Raw genomic sequence first — 24,023 nt, 5'->3', positions numbered from 1 at the left:
AGAGCCTGTTTTCGCCTTCGCGACCAGGCCAATTTTTACAATTCTGACCACTGTCACTTTATGAAGTAATTACTCTGGAATGCTTCAACAGATTCCCCTGATTCTGAGATTGTTTTTTCGTGACTTATTGTACTTCATGATAGTGGTAAAATTTCTTCGATATCACTTGCATTTATTTGAGAAAAAATCAGAAATTTGGCGAAAATTTTGAAAATTTTGCAATTTTCAAACTTTGAATTTTCATGCCCTTAAATCAGAGAGATATGTCACACTAAATAGTTAATAAATAAAATTTCCCACATGTCTACTTTACATCAGCACAATTTTGGAACCAACCTTTTTTTTTGTTAGGAAGTTCTAAGGGTTAAAAGTTGACCAGCGATTTCTCATTTTTCCAACAAAATTTGCAAAAACATTTTTTTAGGGACCACATCTTATTTGAAGTGACTTTGAGGGGCCTTTATGACAGAAAATACCCAAAAGTGACACCATTCTAAAAACTGCACCCCTCAAGGTGCTCAAAACCACATTCAAGAAGTTTATTAACCCTTCAGGTTCTTCACGGAAATTTTGGGAATGTGGAAGAAAACAATGAACATCTAACTTTTTTTCACAAAAATGTTACTTTAGACACAATTTTTTTATTTTCACAAGGGTAACAGGAAAAAATGGACTACACAATTTGTAGTGCAATTTCTCTTGAGCGCGCTGATACCCCATATGTGGAGGAAAACCACTGTTTGGGCGCACGGCAGGGTTCGGAAGGGAAGGAGCGCCATTTGACTTTTTGAATGTAAAATTTGCTTGAATAATTAGCGGATGCCATGTAGCATTTGGGGAGCTCCTGATGTGCCTAAACAGTGGAAACCCCCCACAAGTGACACCATTTTGGAAACTAGACCCTTTAGGGAACTTATCTAGATGTGTGGTGAGCACCTTGAACCCCCAGGTGCTTCACAGAAGTTTATAATATTGAGGCGTAAAAATATAATTTTCACATTTTTCCCGCAAAAATGTTTTTCATCCCCTAATTTTGCATTATCATAAGGGTAACAGGATAAATTGCACCATGAAATTTGTTGCGCAATTTCTCATTACAAGGAATCTTCCGTCATGGGTTCCGTCTTAATCACGTTGTCAGTCGGCTTTTTGTCTCTGACATGCCAGGTCCTATCCTGTTTTCCTGCCTGTTTTCCAGTTCTGTGTCTGAACTGTGGTCTGTTCTTGTGAACACGCTTCTTGCCTGTTCTTTCACCTTCTAGGGGCCGTATTCCTAGATCTGCCTGTCTGTGCCTTGCGGTATCTGTTCCCGTCTGAACAGAGTCCTGTTTGTGTTCCTGCCTTGCTGTTTCTGTTCCCGTTCCTCTGTTCCCTGTTGTCTGTGCCTCGTTTCTACTTTAACCTTGTCTCCCTTTTCCCTCTGTCTGTTTTCTGCATCTTTCTGCAGAGTCGAACTCGCTCCTAGCCTGTTCCTTCCGCCTTCTAGGGGCCGATTACCTAGACCCGCTCCTGTATCTTGTCTGTCCTGTCTGAACACGCTCCTTGCCTGTTCGTCCCGCCTCTCTCGGGGCCGTATTCCCAGACCCGCTCCTGTATCCCGCTGCAGTGTCGGTCTCTTCCGTACACTCAGTTCCAGTCTGAACTCTCTCCTATCCTTTACCTGTTTTGCCTCTATGTCCGTTCCTTTCCTTTTTCTGCAGAGTCTGAACTCGTACCTAACTCCTGCTTGCTGTCTCTGTACTCCCGTTTGTGAGTTTGTGGTCCACTTGCTACTTCACTGCAAATACCCTGTGGGTATCTGGCTCTGCCTTTCCCTTCCTGTCTGTTCCGTGTGAACAGTGCCCTGTCCGTCCTGCTCTGACTCCTTGCTCACTGCTCCGGCAGCCTTGCTCCGCTTTGACCCCTTTGCTCACTGCTCCGGCAGCCTTGCTCCGCTCTGACCCTTTTGCTCACTGCTCCGGCAGTCCTGTCCTGCCCTGCTTCTGCCCGCTGCTCCGGCAGTCCTGTCCTGCCCTGCTTCTGCCCGCTGCTCCGGCAGTCCTGTCCTGCCCTGCTTCTGCCCGCCGCTCCGGCAGTCCTGTCCTGCCCTGCTTGTGCTCACTGCTCCTGCAGCCCCGTCCTGCTCTGTTCTTGCCCACCGCTTCGGGCGTTCCCTCTCTGCTGTGGTTGTCTACCGCATCTGCGGTTCTGTGACCCAGTCTGTACTGGGTCTTAACCTTTCTGTGCTCCAGCCCGTCCTTTCGGCCAGTACCTCCCTGCCTGCATACTCGCCTGTATCCACCCATCTGCATACCTGCCGTGTTTGCTTACATCCACCAGTCTGTGCCAGCCTAACCTGCCTGTTCCAGTAATCCCAGTGTGGGTCAACCCCCGTGTCCGGAGTTTGACCTGGAGTAGCACCTGGTCCCTCTGCCCGGTTTCTCCCTGGTGCACTGGCGTCGTATGCCGTCGTGCCACCTTGGTCGGATCGGCCAGATACTTAGTCACGCCCCTCCAGGCACTCTCCGGTCCATGGTCCAGTGGAACCACAACACCCGCACACGCCAGTCAGTCCGGGCGTGTGCATAACACACGTATTTCAGAGATTTACACGGAAACTCTGGTGTAAGTGCTCAGCGCAGAGCCATACTGCGATCTTTGGGAGACATAATAAACAAATCAGTAGCAGGTGAAGAATTGGTTTTATTTATTTTTTACGCCGTTCCTCGTGTGGTATAACTGATAAGATTACTTTATTCTTCGGATCGGTGCGATTACAGCGATACCAGATTTATATCGGGTTTTTATGATTGACAGCTGTCACACACTAAAAGACGCTTTTTTTTGCAAAATCTAGTTTTTGCATCGCCATATTTTGAGATCTATAATTTTTCCATATTTCGGCCGACAGAGTCATGTGATGGCTTGTTTTTTGCGGGACAAGTTGACGTTTTTATTGGTACCATTTTTGGGTACGTGACATTTTTTGATCGCTTTCTATTCCGTTTTTTGGGAGGTAAAATGAACAAAAAACAACAATTCAGGAATTGTTTTTTGAGGGTTTTTTTATGCCGTTCTGCGTGTGGTAAAAGTGATAAGGCAGCGTTATTCTTCGGGTTAGTACATTTACAGTGATACTACACTTACTGTATTTTTTTTAATGTTTTGGCGCTTTTACACAAAACAATTTCATAGAAAACACATTTTTTTTACATCGCTTTATTCTGAGAGCTATAACTTTTTTATTTTTCGGCTGATGGAGCTGTATGGCGGCTTTTCTTTTGCGGAACAAGATGACGTTTTCAGCAGTACCATTTTTATTTCTATTTTGCTTTTTGATCACATTTTATTCCACTTTTTGTTTGGCAATATGATGAAAAAGCATAGTTTTTTGCTCCGTTTTTTATTTATTTTTTTACGGTGTGCACAGAAGGAGTTAATTAGTGTGACAGTTTTATAGATCGGGTTGTTTCGGACGCGGCGATACCACATATGTGTACTTTTTTTTTTGTTGCATAAATATAAGGATTTATTGGTTTAATATTTATTTATTTTTATTTATTTTGTGATTTTTTTTTTAACAGTTTGAAAACATTTTTTAGACTTTTTTTTACATTTTTACTTAGTCCTGTATGGGACATTAATTTTTATTTTTCTAATCACTGTTCTCATGCAATGCAATATACATGTATTGCATTGCATGAGAGCTTAGCTGACAGTTTCATACTGTCTGTGTCTTCTGCTAGGCTTCAGCTGCAGGCTGAAGTCTAGCAGGACACCGTACATTGCAGACCCGGAGGCGGTCATGTGACCTACGGCAGCCATGACAAAAGCAGGTCCTGTCAGACATCAGGGGGCCATTGGAGAGGAAAGTGGACAAACCCCTCTCCTCTCACTATCTTCTAAATGCCGCGATCACTATAGATCGCGGCATATAGAAGATAGCAAAGGGTTAACATCATTGGGACCTGATCCAATCAGGTCCCGATGATGTCCCCTGTCAGAGCTGTCGCTCTGCACCGCACCCACAGCGCTTGCAGGACCACCGACCGTTTATAAACGTCGGTGCTGCACAGAGCCCAGCAAGCGCCAATGTTTATGTACAGTGGGCGGTCGGGAAGCAGTTAAGGACCCCATTCCAGTAATGCAACATGTACAATTTTGGGGCTGCAACACTGGCGATGTATAGATGATTTGGCAGGGTTCAATGGCAGATTTTGGGGATTTTTTTGCATCTCTAAATAACAATGATCAAATTTGAAACTTCCTTATCAAGCTAGTTCAACATTGATTCCTTGGATATTTATATCCAGGTGGGCGGTATGGGATCATTACAAATCGACATCCACCAGAAACCAACATCAGCCAATTCTCTTCTCTATTATTACTCATCTCCTCCTCAACATCTCATCTTAATATCCCAACAGGCCAATTTCTAAGAGCACCACGCATCTGCTCTAATTAGGTGAGCTATCATAATCAGGAAATTATACTGTTTAAAAATTTTCATGAAAGAGGTTACAGTAAGCGATGTCTTTATAACTCTATGGACAGTGCACGAAAAACAAGAAGGGTGGATCTTTTTCAATTCAAGAAAAGAATCTAAATACCACCAACGCTGATACACGTGTCATCCTTAATTATAACTCCCAACATAACGGAGTTCAAGTACTCCAAAGACATTGGTCTGTTTTATTATGTGATGATACTCTAAAAAAGTAGTTACCACCATCTCCATCTGTCTCCTATAGGTGACACATCATGCAGTAAATTACTAACGGTGTGATTAATCTCTATGAATATAAATATGCAGTCTATCATTACCTCTTGACAAAGCTAGGTGCGAAACGCGCGGTTCTCTCATGGCCTGGTGAGATTGCATTACGCCACTGGGATTGTTTACACTTCCCATTTATGGATTCTATTTTTTGGATCACTCTATAATCTCCTATCTTAACCTATTTGGTCTCTGCATAAACATTTTTTCATGATGCTCTTCTAACAATGGTATCTGTCCTCAATATCACGACTATAAATTATATATTATATTTTATATTATTATTGTATTCACTATTGTATTTACTTAACATTTACTTAATTGCAATTTACATATACAGTACAGACCAAAAGTTTGGACGCACCTTCTCATTTAAAGATTTTTCTGTATTTTCATGACTATGAAAATTGTACATTCACACTGAAGGCATCAAAACTATGAATTAACACATGTGGAATTATATAGTTAACAAAAAAGTGTGAAACAACTGAAAATATGTCTTATATTCTAGGTTATTCAAAGTAGCCCCTTTTGCTTTGATGACTGCTTTGCACACTCTTGGCATTTTCTTGATGAGCTTCAAGAGGTAGTCACCGGAAATGGTTTTCACTTCACAGGTGTGCCCTGTCAGGTTTAATAAGTGGGATTTCTTGCATTATAAATGGGGTTGGGACCATCAGTTGTGTTGTGCAGAAGTCTGGTGGATACACAGCTGATAGTCCTACTGAATAGACTGTTAGAATTTGTATTATGGCAAGAAAAAAGCAGCTAAGTAAAGAAAAACGAGTGGCCATCATTACTTTAAGAAATGAAGGTCACTCAGTCCGAAAAATTGGGCAAACTTTGAAAGTGTCCCCAAGTGCAGTTGCAAAAACCATCAAGCGCTACAAAGAAACTGGCTCACATGAGGACCACCCCAGGAAAGGAAGACCAAGAGTCACCTCTGCTTCTGAGGATAAATTTATCCGAGTCACCAGCCTCAGAAATCGCAGGTTAACAGCAGCTCAGATTAGAGACCAGGTCAATGCAACACACAGTTCTAGCAGCAGACACATCTCTTCAACAACTGTTAAGAAGAGACTTTGTGCAGCAAGCCTTCATGGTAAAATAGCTGCTAGGAAACCACTGCTAAGGACAGGCAACAAGCAGAAGAGACTTGTTTGGTCTAAAGAACACAAGGAATGGACATTAGACCAGTGGAAATCTGTGCTTTGGTCTGATGAGTCCAAATTTGAGATCTTTGGTTCCAACCACCATGTCTTTGTGCGACGCAGAAAAGGTGAACGGATGGACTCTACATGCCTGGTTCCCACCGTGAAGCATGGAGGAGGAGGTGTGATGGTGTGGGGGTGCTTTGCTGGTGACACTGTTGGGGATTTATTCAAAATAGAAGGCATACTGAACCAGCATGGCTACCACAGCATCTTGCAGCGGCATGCTATTCCATCCGGTTTGCGTTTAGTTGGACCATCATTTATTTTTCAACAGGACAATGACCCCAAACACACCTCCAGGCTGTGTAAGGGCTATTTGACCAAGAAGGAGAGTGATGGGGTGCTACGCCAGATGACCTGGCCTCTACAGTCACCAGACCTGAACCCAATCGAGATGGCTTGGGGTGAGCTGGACCGCAGAGTGAAGGTAAAAGGGCCAACAAGTGCTAAGTATCTCTGGGAACTCCTTCAAGATTGTTGGAAGACCATTTCCGGTGACTACCTCTTGAAGCTCATCAAGAGAATGCCAAGAGTGTGCAAAGCAGTCATCAAAGCAAAAGGTGGCTACTTTGAAGAACCTAGAATATAAGACATATTTTCAGTTGTTTCACACTTTTTTGTTAAGTATATAATTCCACATGTGTTAATTCATAGTTTTGATGCCTTCAGTGTGAATGTACAATTTTCATAGTCATGAAAATACAGAAAAATCTTTAAATGAGAAGGTGTGTCCAAACTTTTGGTCTGTACTGTAGATGTATTCTGAAACTTTGTATCATGCTTGTCACTATTGACATTTACTCACCAGCTATGTATGTCTTGTGCCTCATACTTTTTACCAATTTTTAATTTATTTTTTAATAGCTGTATACCCACAGTTTTTTTTTAGAACTACTTCACATCTATGTTACATAGAGTCAACCAACTTCTGGCACCTGTCAACTGTTATTCCAGCCCAGGATGCTTTGACTACATCCCACAATTTTTGGCATTTGTTGTCTTTGCCTCAGAAATGGCATTTTTAATGTCACCTCACAAGTGTTCTACCGGAGTAATGTCTGGGGATTTGGCTGGCCACTCCATAACTTCAATTTTGTTGGACCAAGATTTTGCTCATTTACTGGTGTGTTTAGGATCATTGTCTTGTTGAAACCCCCATTTCAAGGGCATATCCTCTTCAGCGTAAGGCAACATGACCTCTTCAAGTATTTTAATATATGTAAACTGGTTCATGATCCCTGGTATGCGGTAAATAGGTCTGGCACCATAGTTAAGAGAAACATGCCCATGTCATGATGCTTCTCCACCATGCTTCACTGTCTTCAGAGTGTACTGTGGCTTGAATGCAGAGTTTGGGGGTCATCTGACAAACTGTCTGCGGCCCTTGGACCCAAAAAGAACAATTTTACTTTCATCAGTCCACAAAACGTTTCTCCATTTCTCTTTAGGTCAGTTGATGTGTTCTTTTGCAAATTGTATCCGCTTCAGTACATGTCTTTAACCGTGGAACTTTGCGGGGACTTCTTGCTAAGAGATTAGCTTCACACAGGCGTCTTCTAACTGTCACAGTACTCACAGGTAACTTGAGACTGTCTTTGATCATCCTGATGCTGATCATTGGCTTTGCCATTCTGACTATTCTTAAATCCATTCGAATGGTAGTCTTCTGTTTTCTTTCACCTCTCTCTGGTTTTGCTTTCAATTTTAAAACATTGGAGATCATTTTAACTGAACAGCCTATCATTGTCTGCACTTCTTTATAAGTTTTGCCCTCTCCAAACAACTTTTTAATCAAAGTACGCTGTTTTTGTGAACAATGCCTCGAACGACCCATATTTCTCAGGCGTTCAAGGAGAAATGCATGTACAACATGTGCTGGCTTCACCGTTAAATAAGGGCCGCCTGATTCACACCTGTTTCTTCACAGAATGATTGACTTCACTAATTGAACTCCACACTGCTATTATTTTGAGCACGCCCCCTTTCAATTAATTATTTAAATAAACAGACTCAAAAACATGCAGATCATGAATGCTGAGTCTGTTGGTTTTTTTAGAATCTACTGCACCAACTGGTAAATTGTTTAACATGTGGTTATACAATTTATACCAAAAACCGTGATTAATTTGGTTAGTCATATTGGACTGCTATTATTTTGAACACTACTGTAATATCTGGTCCTTCCACGAAATCCTTCTCTCCTCCACAATTGTACGTTCCTCATCCAATCGCCTGCAATACTTCTCCCGGGTATCCCCATCCTGTAGAATTCTGGGGCCCAACACATCCGATTATCCCCTACATTTGGAACTTTGAAGCCAAACTTAAAAACCCATGTCTTCAGAACAGCTTACAGCCTGCAATGACCCCGCTGCCACCTCATCGAAACCAGAGGTACTGCAAGCCCCGAACCTACTGCCTCTTTCCCCTTAATCCTGCAGAATGTAAGGCCGCAAGGGTAGGGTCCTCTCCCCTCTGTACTTGTCTCTCACTATTAGTTTGTTCATTGTAATTTCTATTTGTGTTTTGTATGCAACCTCTCTTCATGTACAACACCATGGAATCAATGGTGCTCTAAAAATAAATAATAATATATTCCCCCGCATGATGTTCCAACCAGTCTTCACCTCTGCCCTCCTTCCGGTCTATACATAGCAGAAAGCTGCAGCACTTGTCACCTGTGTTTTGTCATGAGCATCATCAGAGATGTGCGGCAATGGTCTGCTGACCATTTGCACTTCACCTCCCATGTACTCATCCTCCAACAGAACAAGTGGTTGGGCATCAGTCCACTCAATCTCTTCAAATTGTGGGACAAGGCCAGGTGGATGACTCACGGGACCACAGCCAGCAGAGTCATCAAAAAGCAGAAGTGATTGCTGCATGACTTGGGGCTCAGACTGCTTGCCTGATGCGCAAGGGGGTGAGGAGGAAGACAAATACCCATGGGCCACAGGTTCAAACTCTGTGCTTTCAGCAGGGGACCGGGTGGAAGACAAATTAAAGGGACTGAAGCTACCCTCAGCCATCCAATCTAAAATCACCACTACTTGTTCTGGCCTCACCTTTCATCCAACGGTACTTGAGCCTACAAAATAACAATGAAACGTCCTATCGCCTGCTTTCACAAGAGGAAGGTGTTTCATTTGGGCGCGTAGTATACACAGATCGACCACGTCCTCTCTCTCCCTGCAGAAGCTACATCACCACCACAGGCAACATGGGCACATCTCCTATTTGATGCTCGGCTCATTGTTTTTAACCCAAAAAATTGCAGAGTATTATATGGCCCGTATACAGAGAGAGCGCGTCCAGCAAATTATTACACTGCCAGTTATCAGAGTACCCCCCAAAAAATCAATTAAAGCAAAACACAAAAACAGTGTTGGCAACATCCTCCTTCTTTTCCACCTACACCTCCTCCTCAACCTCCTGCTCCACTTGGACGTCCGCCTTCTGGTTCAAGATTATAATTTTTTCTTTTTTTATTCTATGTTATTTTAAGTCATTTCCCTATCCACATTTGTTTGCAGGGCATTTGTCCTGCCCTTACCACCATTTGGTTTCCTTTTGTAGACCTCCAGCCCTTACTATCAGCATTTTACAGTCAATTTAAAGCACCAAACTTCGGGTCCCCATTGACTTCTATTGAGTTCGGATCCAGGGTCAATTTCGGACCCGAAGCGAACTTTTAACTGTAGCTCAGCTGAAGCCGACGAACCCAAGCATCCACGGATGCACTCATCCCTACCACTAACTAAAAGTACAATGTATCGTAGAAAAAAACAAACCAACTTAAAATCACTTGGATCAGGTTAAGTATTTTAAAGTTATTTGCTATATAGAGGAACACATGTCAGATTTGAAATAAGGGGTAAAAAACTGGCAATGGCAGAAAGCTATTAACTGAGAGTAGTTCACACACGCGGGGAGCTGCAGGTCATAACGCATGCGCAGTGAAGCTGTGAACTACACAGCCTCACTGAGCACGCGCGGGGACCCGAAGCCGGACATATAAAGCTGCGCATGCACTCCACAAATGTCAGCGCTCGCCGGGAACAAATTGCAAATACGTGGGCGGCACCAGCAGTGACAGAATAGGACGCCCGCCTCTGACTGAATATGAGGCTCACACCCCTATGACTGAAAATGAGTAGGTAGGGTGTAAGTAATAAAATGTTATAGAATCATTATAATACCACCAATTTTAATGAGAAAAGCTTGTTAGTGATGAACATTGCATCACTAACAAAGCAATGGGGGCAGTGTAGAGAGGACATGACAGGTTCCTTTTAAGTACACATCCACAGGTTGGGGGGGGGGCAGCGCTCAGGTCTCAATGTTTGAGCATTTAATGAATTTGTCCTCTTGTCTTGTGAGTCAACAACCACAGTGTCCACACAAAGCTTAATCAGCATATTTAGCAAACATTCATTGTTTCCAAACCCAAGACGAGATAACAATCAGGGTTATACAAATACTGGTCTGTTCTTATTGACCAGGCACATAAATACACATACATTCACAAGTCAACAGAAGCACAATAGTGTATTTCTCTTGGATTAACAAATCTAAACGTCTGGCTTATTAGGATTATAGGCTATATCGTCACAGCTTCTTATGACGATATTGAAGTCGAAGCTTCTTCACCTTTTTTCGAGGTACCATTTCAGACTTGTGTAACATGTGTCGCAAGGTGCTTGCATGGACATCTGTGACCTCACTATTACGAAACATACGAGCCACCTACACTGCAGCTATTATGGAATGTAGGAACAAGTTGTATTTTGTAGTATACTGGAAGAAAAAGATTTTCCACCACTAAGACCAAAACAGTAACAATGCAGTGACAAGAATCTGCATAACTAATCATATGCTAAATAGTCGCAAGTCAAATTTATGTATGAGATAGCCAAGATGATTGTCTATAAAATGATGATAGTCTCACGTTTGAAGCAGTCATGAGTGGTGAGATATGGAGCCTGAAATTCAAAGTTCAAAACATTGTTATCCTGTTGCTAGTCACTGTATATATTCAGGGGTGCAACATGGGAGATATTTATATTTATGTGGCAGAATAATGATACTTTTATTTCTAAGGGCACGGTGTCGAGAAGTGCTGCTGCACACGGAGAAGATGGAAGTCTGCAGAGGCTAGCTCTGAGTGTGAAATCTCACCATGCTGTCTGTACTGCATAGAGACAAAAAGGATGGAAATGACAGAGAAGATGTCACCTATGAGGTACCTGAATGTAAATGTTTATTTGTGATCTTGCCTGCATCTCATCAGTACTGTAGTTCCTGTATGGTATGCAGTGTGATGGCAACAACTTCCAACATTTCCTTACCATTGTTAAGGATATACTGGGAATTATAGGTTCAAGCAATAAAATTATATATGGGGCAGACCTGACATTACCGTTGACTGCTGTTCTAAGCTTGGTGCTACACATATGTACTGATGGTGGTTCGGGCGCTGCATTCATGTACTGATGATGGTTCTGGCGCCACATACATGTGCTGATAGTGCTTCTGATCTTGTACATATGTAACAAACCATAATGTGCTTCATGGCTCTGTTAAACTTAAAAATCCTAAGAGATTTGAGATTATGAGGAGGATTTGGCAAGTTTCTGCTGCAAAAACATAGTTTAAGTTAGCGTGTGTCATACAGATTTTTTTTGGCAGCAGAACTTGGTTCTGGTGATGTATTCATGTTCTGATGGTGGTTCTAGTTATGTATTCATTTAAGTACCCCATTAAATTATTTTTTTGGCCCTTGGCATTGTTTCAGTATGGCAATGTGGAGCAAAAAATGTTGTACACCCCTGAATTAGAGTATGTGACATGGTAGTACTAGGCAATCCAAACTTTCGTAGGTAACAATATTTTCTGTTTGAGTTTGTTTAAGAAATATTAGACATTTAGAGAGAACTTTTCAACATAGTGCACTAAACCCGAGTTGCAATCATTTATGATGAACCATTGGAGCTATTATAAGTCCTGAATAGAAAGGTAGAAAAATTATTAGTGCTCCCCATTTTAGGAGAGAATGTTTAGTAATTTTCATTCCTTAGGATTGAAAACATGTCATGATAAAGGGAAACTCTGTTGTTATTGTACAGAAATTCACATTTGGCCAAGATTATCACATTCAATTTATTCTACTACTAAGTGGGAATTTTTATTTTCTGGCCTTGTAGATTCAACAATGGATGGCTCCAGTAAAATTTGTTATATAAATGCTCAAACTAATAGGGACAGTTTAGGGTGGAGGATAGGGATGAGCAAGCACTAAAATGCTTGAATGCTTATTACTCGAATCGAGCAATTCCCAATGCACGGATGATCGTTTCGAGTAACGAGTATAATGGGAGCCAATGGAAAATCTGAGCATTTTTCCAGCAGGCCCTACAAGGAGGTCTGGGGGGGAGCAATGATAATGTTGAAATGGATGGAAAAAGTGCTGAATGGAAGGAGAACAGCATGGGGAAGCCGCGTGTAAGTATCTCTGACTCCCAGATTGCTGCTGAGAACAATGGTGTCACAGAAATCAAAGAGGAGTTACAGGGAAAAAAAAGTTTGTTAAGAAACATTCTTTCCTGTATAATGCTTTGTATATAGGGCAAATTTTAAAAAGGATTTTAAAAATAATAATTTATTTAAACCATAATTGAAATTTTTATTAAAAAAAATTGTCATGTATTGGTACTCCTAGACTCATAAAGACTATGCACTAAGTGCAAAGCCTGCCAAAAATTACAACCAGGGTCCATAGACCCTTGAAGGCACCAACTCTAGTGCATCATTCAAAAATTGTGAACAAAGTGTAGTTGTGGTACTCCTACACTCATCACGCAGTGCAAAGACAAGCAAAAATTATAAGCAAACTCATCCATACACCCTTGAAGGCAACAACTGCAGGGCCTTATTAAAATATTAAGAAAGTGTAGTTGATGTGCTCCTACATTCATAAAGGCTCTGCACAAACTGAAAAGCCAGGAAAAAATTATAAGGAGGGTCATCCATAGACCATTGAAGGCAAAAACTGGAGGGCCTCATTAAAATATTGAAGATTAAAAACACTTTGTGCTGCTGTCATCTGGTGGTGTGGAAAAGTCGGGGCTAATCCAGGCTTTGTTCACCTTTAGTGAGCCTGTCAGCATTCTTTGTTGACAGGCGAAAGCGCCTATCTGTTATGACACCACACCCCCGGCGGCACTAAAAGTCAGCTCAGACACGACGCCAGTGGCAGGGCAACAACACCTCGAAGGCATAGAGGGACAGCTCATGCAGGTGTCCAGCTTTGAGACCCAATAGGTGAAAGTCTCAGAGGAATTAGGGAGTATGCTGGTTTGGTCGGCCAGGTATTGCTTTACCACAGTTAAAAACTTTTCTCTCCTTGTCAAAAATACTTGGTCTTTAGACCCTGGATGCTGGGAGGATGTCATGAAATTGGCCCAGGCCTTTGAAAATATACCCTAGCCTCTGGTACCTGGTGTGTGTCTCCCTCCCTTCTCCTCCTTGGTTGGGCAAGGAAGCTAGCCACCGGCTGCTAGCGTTGTCTGATGGGAATTTTTCCACATACTTTCCACAATGGCCTTCTGATATAGCACCATTTTAGTAGACCTCTTCAGGAAGGAGAGATGCAAAGTTCTCCTTGTAGTGTGGGTCTAGCAGGGTGAACAAACAGTATTGTTTTTTGGCCAAGATGAATACAATAGAGGGTCACAAAAAAGTCAGTACATAAATTCAGCCATATGAGCCACGCTCCCTACAGCCAACACTTTCCTGTCTCCATCATGATGATGACTCTCCTTCTCTCCCTCTTACTCTTCATTCCCCTCCTAAGCTCATCCACGTAGGAGAGACGGGACAAAGCTTGTGTGGGTACTAGCCTCTGTTGCACTAGCAGCCGGCACCCCTTCCTCCTCCTCCTCAACCTCCAGCTCCTCATTGTTACCAAATCCGCGCTGAGCAGATGAGCGTCATGCCAGGTGTGGGAAAGACTTAGTGCTACACAAAGGGAAGAGGGAAAGGGAGCCCAGACTCTAGGGAAAGGGGGAAGAGGATACCTCATAGTCTGGGCTTGTGTCACCCTGTCTCAACTACAGTCCCTATATTGGCTCTTCACCAATCGCCGCCCGCGTGCCTTGCCCTGACTTTCCCTGGCGTATGGCTAAGGCTAGGGAAGGGAGGAGATGAACACTAGTCGATCTCCACTAAACTCTATAGACAACAAGGGTAGACAAACAGGGGGGATTGCTTAGCTTTAGACAACTCCAGACAAATGCGCATATGGCCTCAAGCTTCAGAGAGGACGAAGTACTGCTCTTGCTAAAGCCTCACAAGTAGTAATGAATATCCCCGGAACCTCCTTCTCAGACACACCAGGTATTTATACACCCAGGCCATGGAGCTAATTAGCCAGAGGGAGGTAGCAACTGGGTCCTAGAGACAACCATCCTCTATGAAGATGTCTGTAATGCCAAACGTAGAGATCTCCTGCAACCAGCTGCAGGGCGACTGTCACCTCTGACACACCCGTGACAGTATCCCCCTCTAAGAGTGGCCTCCGGACACTCAGGACCGGGTTTCTCAGGAAAAGAGAAGTGAAATGAGCAAACCAATCTGGGAGCGTTCACCTCTGATGCTGAAACGCACATCCTCTCCTCTGGACTATAGTCTTTCTAGAGCACCAAGTATTGTAGAGAACGACGTTGGAGACGAGAATCTACAATCCTCGAAATCTGGAACTCCAGATTACCGTCAACCATTACTGGGGGTGGTGGTAGAGGTGAGGGCTTAAGAGGTTCCACATATTTTTTAAGTAAGGATCTATGGAACACGTTGTGGAGGGCCTGAGGAAGTTCAAGATGAAACGCTGCTGGGTTAATGACGGCGGTTATTTTAAAGGGACCAATAAATCTAGGTCCCAGCTTCCAAGAAGGAGCTTTCAATCTTATATTCTGGGTAGACAACCACATAGTCATTCACATTCAGGTCCAGACGTGGCAAGCGTTTTCTGTCAGCCATCCATTTATACCTGTCTCCCATGGTTTTTAAATTACTCAGCACACCCTGCCATACCGAGGAGAGCGACAAAGCAAACCGTTCCTCCTCAGGAACTCCTGAAGCTCCTCCCCCACTAAAAGGACCAATATGTGGGTGGTAACCGTATGCACCGAAGAATGGTGACGGTGACCTTCCAGTGGATTCTTGACTATGAAGTGAACCTTGGGTTCAGGCTGGGCAGGCCTACCTGCATAGACCCGTATATTGGCGACCTGAAGCCGCTGATGCTGCTATTGTACCTCACCGCGCAGGTCATCCACATCCAGAGACAGCCTGTGCAGCCGCTCTGCAAGCTCTGCAACTGAACCTATACCAAGGGAAAAAGGAAAAAAAAAGGTCCATGCCCAAAAACACAGAGTAAAAACACAACAAAATGTCAGGTTTTTTTTTTTCCCTTTTCAAAACATGCTCGGCCGGCAATAAAGTCACACCAGGTGTGGGAAAGACTTTAGGGAAAGGGGGAATAGGAGACTTCCTAGTCTGGTCTAGTGTCACCCTGTCTCAACTACCGTCCCTATATTCACCAATCGCTGCCCGCGTGCCTTGTCCTGACTTTCCCTGGCGTATGGCTAAGGCTAGGGAAGGGAGGAGATGAGCACTAGTCGATCTCCACTAAACTCTATAGACAACAAGGGTAGACAGGGGGGGGGGGTTGCTTAGGTTTAGATGACTCCAAACGGCTTCAAGTTCCAGAGAGGACGAAGTGCTGCTCTTGCTAAAGCCTCACAAGTAGTTATGAATATCGCCGACACCTCCATCTCAGACACATCAGGTATTTACACGCCCAGACCAGGGAGCTAATTAACCAGAAGGAGGTAGCCGCTGGGTCCCGGCAACCAGCTGCAGGGCGACTGTGTCACCTGTGACACACCCATGACAATGAGATTAGGCTGGGCTAGGTAGTATCTCCTTGTTTCATGTCTTCCTCCAAATCCACCTGGTCCACATGCATAGCTTCATGTTTAATTGTGAGCAGTGACTGTTTTAAGTAGACACAGAAGCGAGATCATTGCGCTGATTATGGCGTCATCGCCGCTCACCATCTTTGTGGACTCCACAAAGTCTCGGGGAACAGCACAAATGTCAGACATCCATGCCCACTCATCAGTTGGTATGTGTGGAGACTGACCAGAATAGCCATGGGCGTGTTTGAGCTAGTATTCCACAACTGGCCTCTGCTGCTCACAAAGGCTTGCCAGCATGAGCAATGTGGAGTTTCAGCGTGTGGTCACATCGCACACTAGTCGGTGAGCTGTCACTTGCATGCGCTGCTGCAGCACCGCCAGAGCAGCAGCAACTGTGGCTGATCTGTGGAAATGGGTGCTGACGCGGCGTACCTTGAGCAGAAGCTCTGGAAAATCTGGGTAGGTTTTCAAAAACCGCTGAACTACCAAGTTGAGCATGTGGGCCAAGCATCGTACGTGCATGAGCTTGTCAGGCTTCACAGCCGCCACCAGGTTTTGGCCATTATCACACACGACCATGACTTGTTGTAGCCAGGGCTGTGGAGCCAAACCTCCGACTCCTCAATTTCCATGACACCGACTCCACGACGCCTTCATACATGGCTCATGTTTAAGTGTATTACAGATTAATCTCAGCTAAAAGTCTAGACCCTTATATCAGGAATAGGACAGACATTTATAGGACATTTCATAACTTTCCCAAATTCTTATGAAAAAATATTCCCCAAAAACTGCATTGAACTACTGTACCCAAATTATTATATATTTTAGGAGTTGGTATAAAATTTTATACCGACTCCGACTCCACAGCCCTGGTTGTAGCTTCAGTGGCGAAAGACACACATCTGTCTGATCGGTTATTCCTTTCAATATCCCTGCTGTGGTGTGCAGTTTGTCTCCTAGACAAATTATCTTCAGCAGAGCCTGTAGCCATTTCGCTGAAGCAGTGCTGCAGAGCTTCCTGCTGATGTGGACGATGTGCTCGGAGATGAAAGATGAGGAGGAGGAGGAGGGGGTGCAGGAACAGGTGTAGGAGGTGGAGGAAACCCTAACAGAAGTAGGGCCAGCAATCCTCGGTGTCGGTAGAACATCTGTCGTGCCAGGGTGGGACTCAGCCCCAGCCTTCACAATGTTCACCCAGTGTGCCTTCAGAGAAATGTAGCGTCCCTAGCCACAAGTACTTGTCCACGTGTTGGTCATTACGTGGACAATCCCAGTAAGTGAGTTGGTATAGGCACGGGTGATGTTCCTGGATACATGTTAAGCGCATACCGCTAGGTCCAGAAAGGGGCAAGACAGATTTCATGAATTCTTTGGAATCCTGGGGGAACCGTTACTCAGGGCGACCATATGCTGCAGCTCTCTCAGGCACAAAAGGGGTTTGACTCCCAGACACACTTGACACGAGTCCTCATGAACAGTTGAACAATAGCATTTAATGAAGACGCACGGCCTGTGCAGTTTAAGTCTCTTGAGAAACAGGCTCCAACAAGTTTCTTCTTAAAGGCACATTAATAAACAGTCCTTCTTAGTAGCACAGTACAGCACAGATCAAGTCTCTTTAGCAGCACACTTCTATGCACTCACAAAAACAGGCTTTTCCTTCACAAAGGCACAGTAGTACACAGCATTCTTTATCCTGCATTGAGGTGGAGGGGGAGGGTTTGATGAGAGTTTCATTCCAGTCCTTATCTTCCTTCCCAATGATACCCTGCACTGCTACTTCAGGAAGTCTAACCTGTGCTCAGCTTCACTCTTGACTTGAATCCTGATCACTTGCTGGCACTTCTGTAAGATACAGATCACACACACACACACACACACACCACTTCTCCCTTCGGCTGCAGCCAGACTAATAAACAAGTTCCCCATAATACACCTGGGGCTTTGCTAACCACTCCCTGTCTCCTGTGACTGTGTTAACCCCTCTAGTTGCTGGATGCTTCTGAAGCACAACATTTCCTGTGTCCTGTGATTGTGGTAATTCTTATAGTTGCTGGATGATTTTGAAGCAACAGCACTACTTCTGCATGGCACACACGTGCTGGCACAAGGTGTATACGACACACCGGAAGAAACAGTGGCGGCTGGGGACAGAGTGCCGATGGAAGCCTGCTGCCATGAGTCGGTGGAAATCCTCTGTGTCCACAAGCCTAAATGGCAACATTTCCATGGCAACAGTTCTGGAAATGTGCCCATTTAGCGTCTGGGACTGTGGGTGGGAACTTTTTTTTTCATTCCAATGCCTGGGGTGAGGACAGCTAAATGCTGTGCTGGGAAAAGAATTCGGAAGTGCCTGATGATGTGCAAGGACAGGTGCAGGGCGGGAGGTCATTGACAGGGCATTGTGAAGCACCTAGCACATGGGAAGAGGTGGTGATGTCACCTGCTGACACCAATTGTGGACCCAAGCGTTCAGTCCAGCGAGTCGGGTGCTTAGATGATATGTGCCTGATCATGCTGGTAGTGGTTTGGCTTCTAGTGGTCAGGCTTCTGCTGATCTTGGCATTGCACAGGTTGCAAATGACCATTTTTTAGTCTTAGACCTCTCTTTAAAAAATTCCCAGACTGGGGAACACCTAACTCTTTGATGAAGAAATTCACAAGTGTCCATGCTCTGCGAAAATAGTTGCCTGCCCTCTCCCTCTTGTCACCCCACTGCCTCTTCTTGTTTGGTTGCAGCTGATCCCTCCCTCTCAGCGCTGCCAGCCTTGCTCTGCATGCAAGCTTTCAAGGTTGTGTCAGTGACATCCACCACCTTGTCTTTTATCGCTGCACACTGGTCCTCCAGACTTAACAACAACCTGACTCATCATCCATCTACCTAGATGAAAAAAAAATTGCCGTTCCCCACCGTCATCTTCTTGTGACCATGGCTTTTCTAAGTTTTCTGCATCACTTAACAGCATTATGTCCTCCTGTTCCTCTTGGAATATGCAGGGTGAGAGGCCACAATCAAGAAATTATGTTGTAAAGAGTTCCTCGGATTGTCCTTGTGTGGAGTCACGGGTCTCCTGGGACTTGACTGGTGGGAGGAAGGAGGATCAGGGTGAGGATTAAGTGATACAGACTCTTGGCTGGTGAAACTGGACCATGTGGAAGACTAGGAGTGCTGCCAAGCCTTCTGGAAGCAATATTTGTTATCCAACTGACCTCCTGTTCGCACTGGTGTGGCTTCAGATGTGGTTTCCCGTGCTTCCCTGCAATATGGGACAGGAAGCTATGTGTCGTGCATGGGCGTGTTTTTTGTACTCCAGCAATAGGCGCAGTCGCACCTGCACCACGTCCTCGGCATCTGCGTACATCATTATCAGCGCTTACACTTCCCCGTCTTTTACCACACACCTTACGCATTTTATAATTGCTAGGTCTCTGGAAACCAAGTTTCCTTGATTAATTGAAATTACATTTTTTTTACTAAAAAAAATGTGGTCACCTGTAGCAGGTCAAGCTTTTTAAAAATTTCAAACAACCATAATTTCACAAAAAACAGGTTAAGCTGTATGGATGACAATACAATAAATGTTTTCACCAAAAAAACAATTGATCACCTGCAGCAGCTATATACTTAGCAATGGACAGCAATGTCCTAAACCCTGCCTAGAGGTTGTATTCAGCCACTCTCCCTGCTCCTGCAGCTGCCCCTAGGCCAAATGTAGAATGTATTGCATAGAAACAGCAAAGCACCGGATTAGCCCTTACAAAGACTTTTAATATGATGGTTCAGCATCAGCATCAACAGTATCACCACTAGAGGGCTCTTATTTCTGAACCCGTGCACACACAGGCCTGGTCTCACGCAAGATGTGATAAATACTAAGTGCAACACAAAGGGAAAAGGAGCCCAGACTCTAGGGAAAGAGGGGAGTGGAGATCTCCTAGGCTGGTCTAGTGTCACCCTGTCTCCCCTAATGACCCTATATTGACTCTTCACCAATCGCCGCATGCATACCTAGCCCTGTCTTTCCCTGGCGTATGGCTAAGGCTAGGGACGGGAGGAGATGAGCACCAGTCGATCCCCACTGAACACTAAAGACAACAAGGGAGGACAAACGGGTAAATTGCTTAGCTTTAGATGACTCCAGACAAATGCGCACATGTCCTCAAGCTCCAGAGAGGAAGAAGTACTGCTCTTGCTAGAGACAGCCTCTAAGATGTCTGTAATGCCTAACATAGAGATCTCCTGCAACCAACTGCAGGACGACTGTCTGTAACTTCTGACACACCCGTGACACCTGGACAACTACTCTCTCCCTCCAATCACAACTGTCTCTGAACTGTGCAATGGAGTCAGTGTGCCGAGCGTGGAGGTACCTGTCCTTTCACAACTTCTAATGAGGTAATGTAGCCAGCCAATCACACTAATGCCACTATCAAGATGGCTATGGCATTACAGTGACTGGCAGGAAATTCCCGCATGTTTCTTGGCTGTGTAACAGGCACCAAACATGCAAGGCGAGAATACGAGCTTCAAATCCGGGCACCAGCTGATGCTCGCCGAGGGCCGAGCACATCTGAGCACCCAGATACTTGGGCGATATCCAAGTATCACTGTTAGAACCCTCCTGTTTGTTTTTTTCATCTTGTGTTTTGCGGTCACGTGACCATCTGCCTTTATATTCCAGCTCCGCCCTTTTGGCTGTGCTGGACTTCAGTGTTTGACTGTTTCTCTAGCCAGGTGCTTCGGTGCCTTCTCTGTCAGTTCGCTTGGTCCTTCTGGACCTCTAGTACCTTTTTGTCAGTTTGTCTTTTTGTGTTCTGCAACAACTTCTCTGTTTAGGAGGTGTCCCATTTTTATCCCAGTCCTTAGTTCTTTTAGGGAACAATCCCGTTATGCTATAGGTCTTCGTTCAGACTAGCCGAGGACTAAGGTGGGTCTGTTCGCTAGGAACAGGCAGCCCGCTACATCGTAGGGATTCAGCTTAGTCTTACTGTAGGGACAGCTTTCCCCTATCTTTCCTTAGTACTTGTTGCAGATCATAACAATCACAGGGCATGTTTGCTTATCATTAGTGGAGGAGCATGTAGTCGAATAGTGGCAATGGTCCCCTTTAATTGTGATGTGGTTGGACTACACCGCCGATAAAACAGTGACAGCCAGTGACTTTTCTACTTTTCTGCATTTAGTGGTTACTACTCACGTGGGCGGTCATCTGTAAGAATCTCCTCTTTACACCGCTCATCATCCCTCACATATGTCTCTGTAGTATTAATATGGGTCAGATCTTTACCCTGAAACAAATATTGTAAAAGTCACAGACAAATGGAGAAGTCCCATCTATGATCAGTTCTAATCCTGCCATCTCCACCGTTCTCATTACACAAGTATAAAACATATAACACCGGTGGATAAAACAAGACTGAACACAAGACCTTCACAGAAGTCTACACATCATAAGGGAGATCTCATGACACCTTCTCTCCATCTACCTGATGATCCTGAGGAACATCGGGATCTTCCTGTTTACAGTCCTGTGGAAGAAGAGGACGGGGACATCTCTCTCGTGTTGTCCTCTTACTGGATAGAACTGGAGGAAACACATAAAGGGACTGAATTCATTCTTTACATACAGATAATTATAGGCTGTGTGTATTTAGTCCTGTCTATTACCTGGTGATGTGAGGGGCTGGGGAACCTCCATCATGACATTCTTGTACAGGTGTTTGTGTCCTTCTAAATACTCCCACTCCTCCATGGAGAAATAGATGGTGACATCCTGACACCTTATAGGAACCTGACACATACAATGATATTGTCATCACCTTGATCCCTTCATAGTGTTACTGTATAATGTCCCATCATTCCCAGCAGTGTCACCTCTCCAGTCAGCAGCTCAATCATCTTGTAGGTGAGTTCTAGGATCTTCTGGTCATTGATGTCCTCATGTATCAGGGGGTGAGGTGGAGGCCCTGTGATTGGGCTCAGGGGTCTTCCCCATCCCTCAGGCACAGGGTCCTGACAGCTCTCACTAGAGGTCTTCTTCACTACTGTGTAATCCTGGTTATGGAGAGACACATTAATAAATCTCACTACAGACATTTCCAGAGTCCTCACCTCTCCAGTTCTGTCCATCTGTTATTCCCATAGATAAGAATGATGTAATGTGACGTCATCAGAATCTCTCACCTCTCCAGTAAGCCGGAAGAGGATCTCTAGGGTGAGGTGTAATATCCTCTCTGCCATCTTGTCCCTGACACTATCCATCCTTGATGGGTCAATCAGGAAAATTCTCTTATATAAAAGATCTCCACTGAGAATATTCACTATTGTAGGGACCTGAATGGGAAGAAGATGATGATGTTACATCATAAAGCTCCCATGTAATAACACAATTACAGGAGATAATAAAGGAACATATGAGCAGACAGAACATGTAGATGTTGTATTCTCAGATTGTATAAACTGGAATGTCATAAACATCACCCACTTGCTGCACTCGTGACTTGGATGTGATTGTACAGGGGAACTCCACTTCTCACAATCACTTGTCCATTCCACTACCACAATAGGTTGAAAATGAGCTAAGCACACCCCACAGTCATCTCACTTCCACACCACACTTCTCGCAGCCATCACTTGCCATTTTGATAGGCCACCAAGATGCCTGCCCTGGGTGGCACATTTGCTCACATGCATAGCTAACTTTCGAAAGCACCTGATAGGCACTTCTTGCACTTTGGCATACACTAGCTAAAAGCCAAGCTATACTTTTCCTCTTTGATGTGGGTGTGTTTAGAACAGCAAGCAACAAACCTATTAAACTTTAGATCTAATATATAAAAAATAAAGTACAGTGCTTAAAAAAATTACAAATAAATGAAAGATTTACACACAAGGGAAAAAAAAGTACAAAAATAAACGGGTTTAATACAGAAACGTCTTATGGATTCAGATCTTCACCCTGAAACAAATATTGTAAAAGTCACAGACAGATGGAGAAGTCACATCTATGATCAGCTCTAATCCGGTCATCTCCACCGTCCTCATTACACAAGTATAAAACATACAGGGTTGTCCAAAAGTAGGTGGACAGAAAGTGTAATAAGGTTATGAAGGGGGAGATTTATCAAACATGGTGTAAAGTGAAACTGGCTCAGTTGCCCTTAGCAACCAATCAGATTCCACTTTTCATTCCTCACAGACTCTTTGGAAAATGAAAGGTGGAATCTGATTGGTTGCTAAGGGCAACTTAGCCAGTTTCACAGATCTAGTTTTCACAGATAGATCTCCACCAAATCTGTTTTCTTTTCAGATAATTCAGATAACACATAATGGCAAATAATTTAAATACGGATCAAAGAAAATGGATTTTAACGGAGTATTGGAAATCTCAAAATGCTGAAACCGTTAGAGCAAATTAGGTTGAAACATTTGGTACTCAAGCCCCAAAGAGACAAACCATTTACCGCATTCGTGACAAATTCAATGCCACTGGCTCAATCCTTAATGGAAATAGCAAAAGGCAATGGTACTCACCAGCCAAGGTTTCAAGAAAAAATGCACACCAGGACACGGCCGGCCCCCTTTTGTTAGAAGGAGGTAACACAGGTGCAGAATGCTAATGAACAATTGCCCTCACTCACTCTCACTGGAGGGGCGACTACCCAGCATTAAAACTGCACACAGATGAAACTTGCAGTAGGGTGCAATTCACACACTCGCGGCACTGTGCCTAGCCAGCATCCTATTACACGCCCCTACTATTCGACTAGGCGGGATGCCCGGCACCCTATCCGTGCATCGCAGAGTTGTGAAGCCCCCACTCACAAGGTCACCATTACTGGGTCTGGCCGTGCCCTGGCAGATAAAAAAAGTGCAAAAAATATCATATGAGGTATTAGTTGATATTTTGGCCAAAATACGTAAGCTCGCAACCCATCGTCAAGGGTCCTCACGGTTTTGCGAGTCCCTACTCTAATATTAAAAACAGACAGCATAGCCAGAACAATAGACAGAATTTTTAGAAAATAGCAAAAGGCAATGGTACTCACCAGCCAAGGTTTCAAGAAAAA

At 44.1% G+C, this 24,023-nt stretch overlaps 1 protein-coding gene across 2 annotated transcripts in view; it reads right to left on the bottom strand.

Moving 5' to 3' along the window:
• The window catches only part of LOC141271907 (uncharacterized), a 156,139-nt gene that overhangs the window by 10,873 nt on the left and 121,243 nt on the right, over positions 1–24,023 (bottom strand). For both annotated transcript variants that reach the window (XM_073682133.1, XM_073682134.1), the window contains exons 6-10: positions 22,138–22,287; positions 21,829–22,008; positions 21,622–21,745; positions 21,441–21,538; positions 21,152–21,242 (exon numbers count right to left, since the gene is read on the bottom strand). In XM_073682133.1, coding sequence (XP_073538234.1) covers positions 21,152–21,242; positions 21,441–21,538; positions 21,622–21,745; positions 21,829–22,008; positions 22,138–22,287 — 643 coding nt within the window. The remainder of the gene's footprint in view (positions 1–21,151; positions 21,243–21,440; positions 21,539–21,621; positions 21,746–21,828; positions 22,009–22,137; positions 22,288–24,023) is intronic.

Source organism: Phyllobates terribilis, unplaced genomic scaffold (assembly GCF_046119375.1).
Source record: "Phyllobates terribilis strain yellow unplaced genomic scaffold, ASM4611937v1 Scaffold_5__5_contigs__length_657084704, whole genome shotgun sequence".
Classification (NCBI taxonomy): Eukaryota; Metazoa; Chordata; class Amphibia; order Anura; family Dendrobatidae; genus Phyllobates; species Phyllobates terribilis.
Note: the sequence above shows the minus strand (reverse complement) of the source record. Positions and strands in the feature narration are given on the sequence as shown.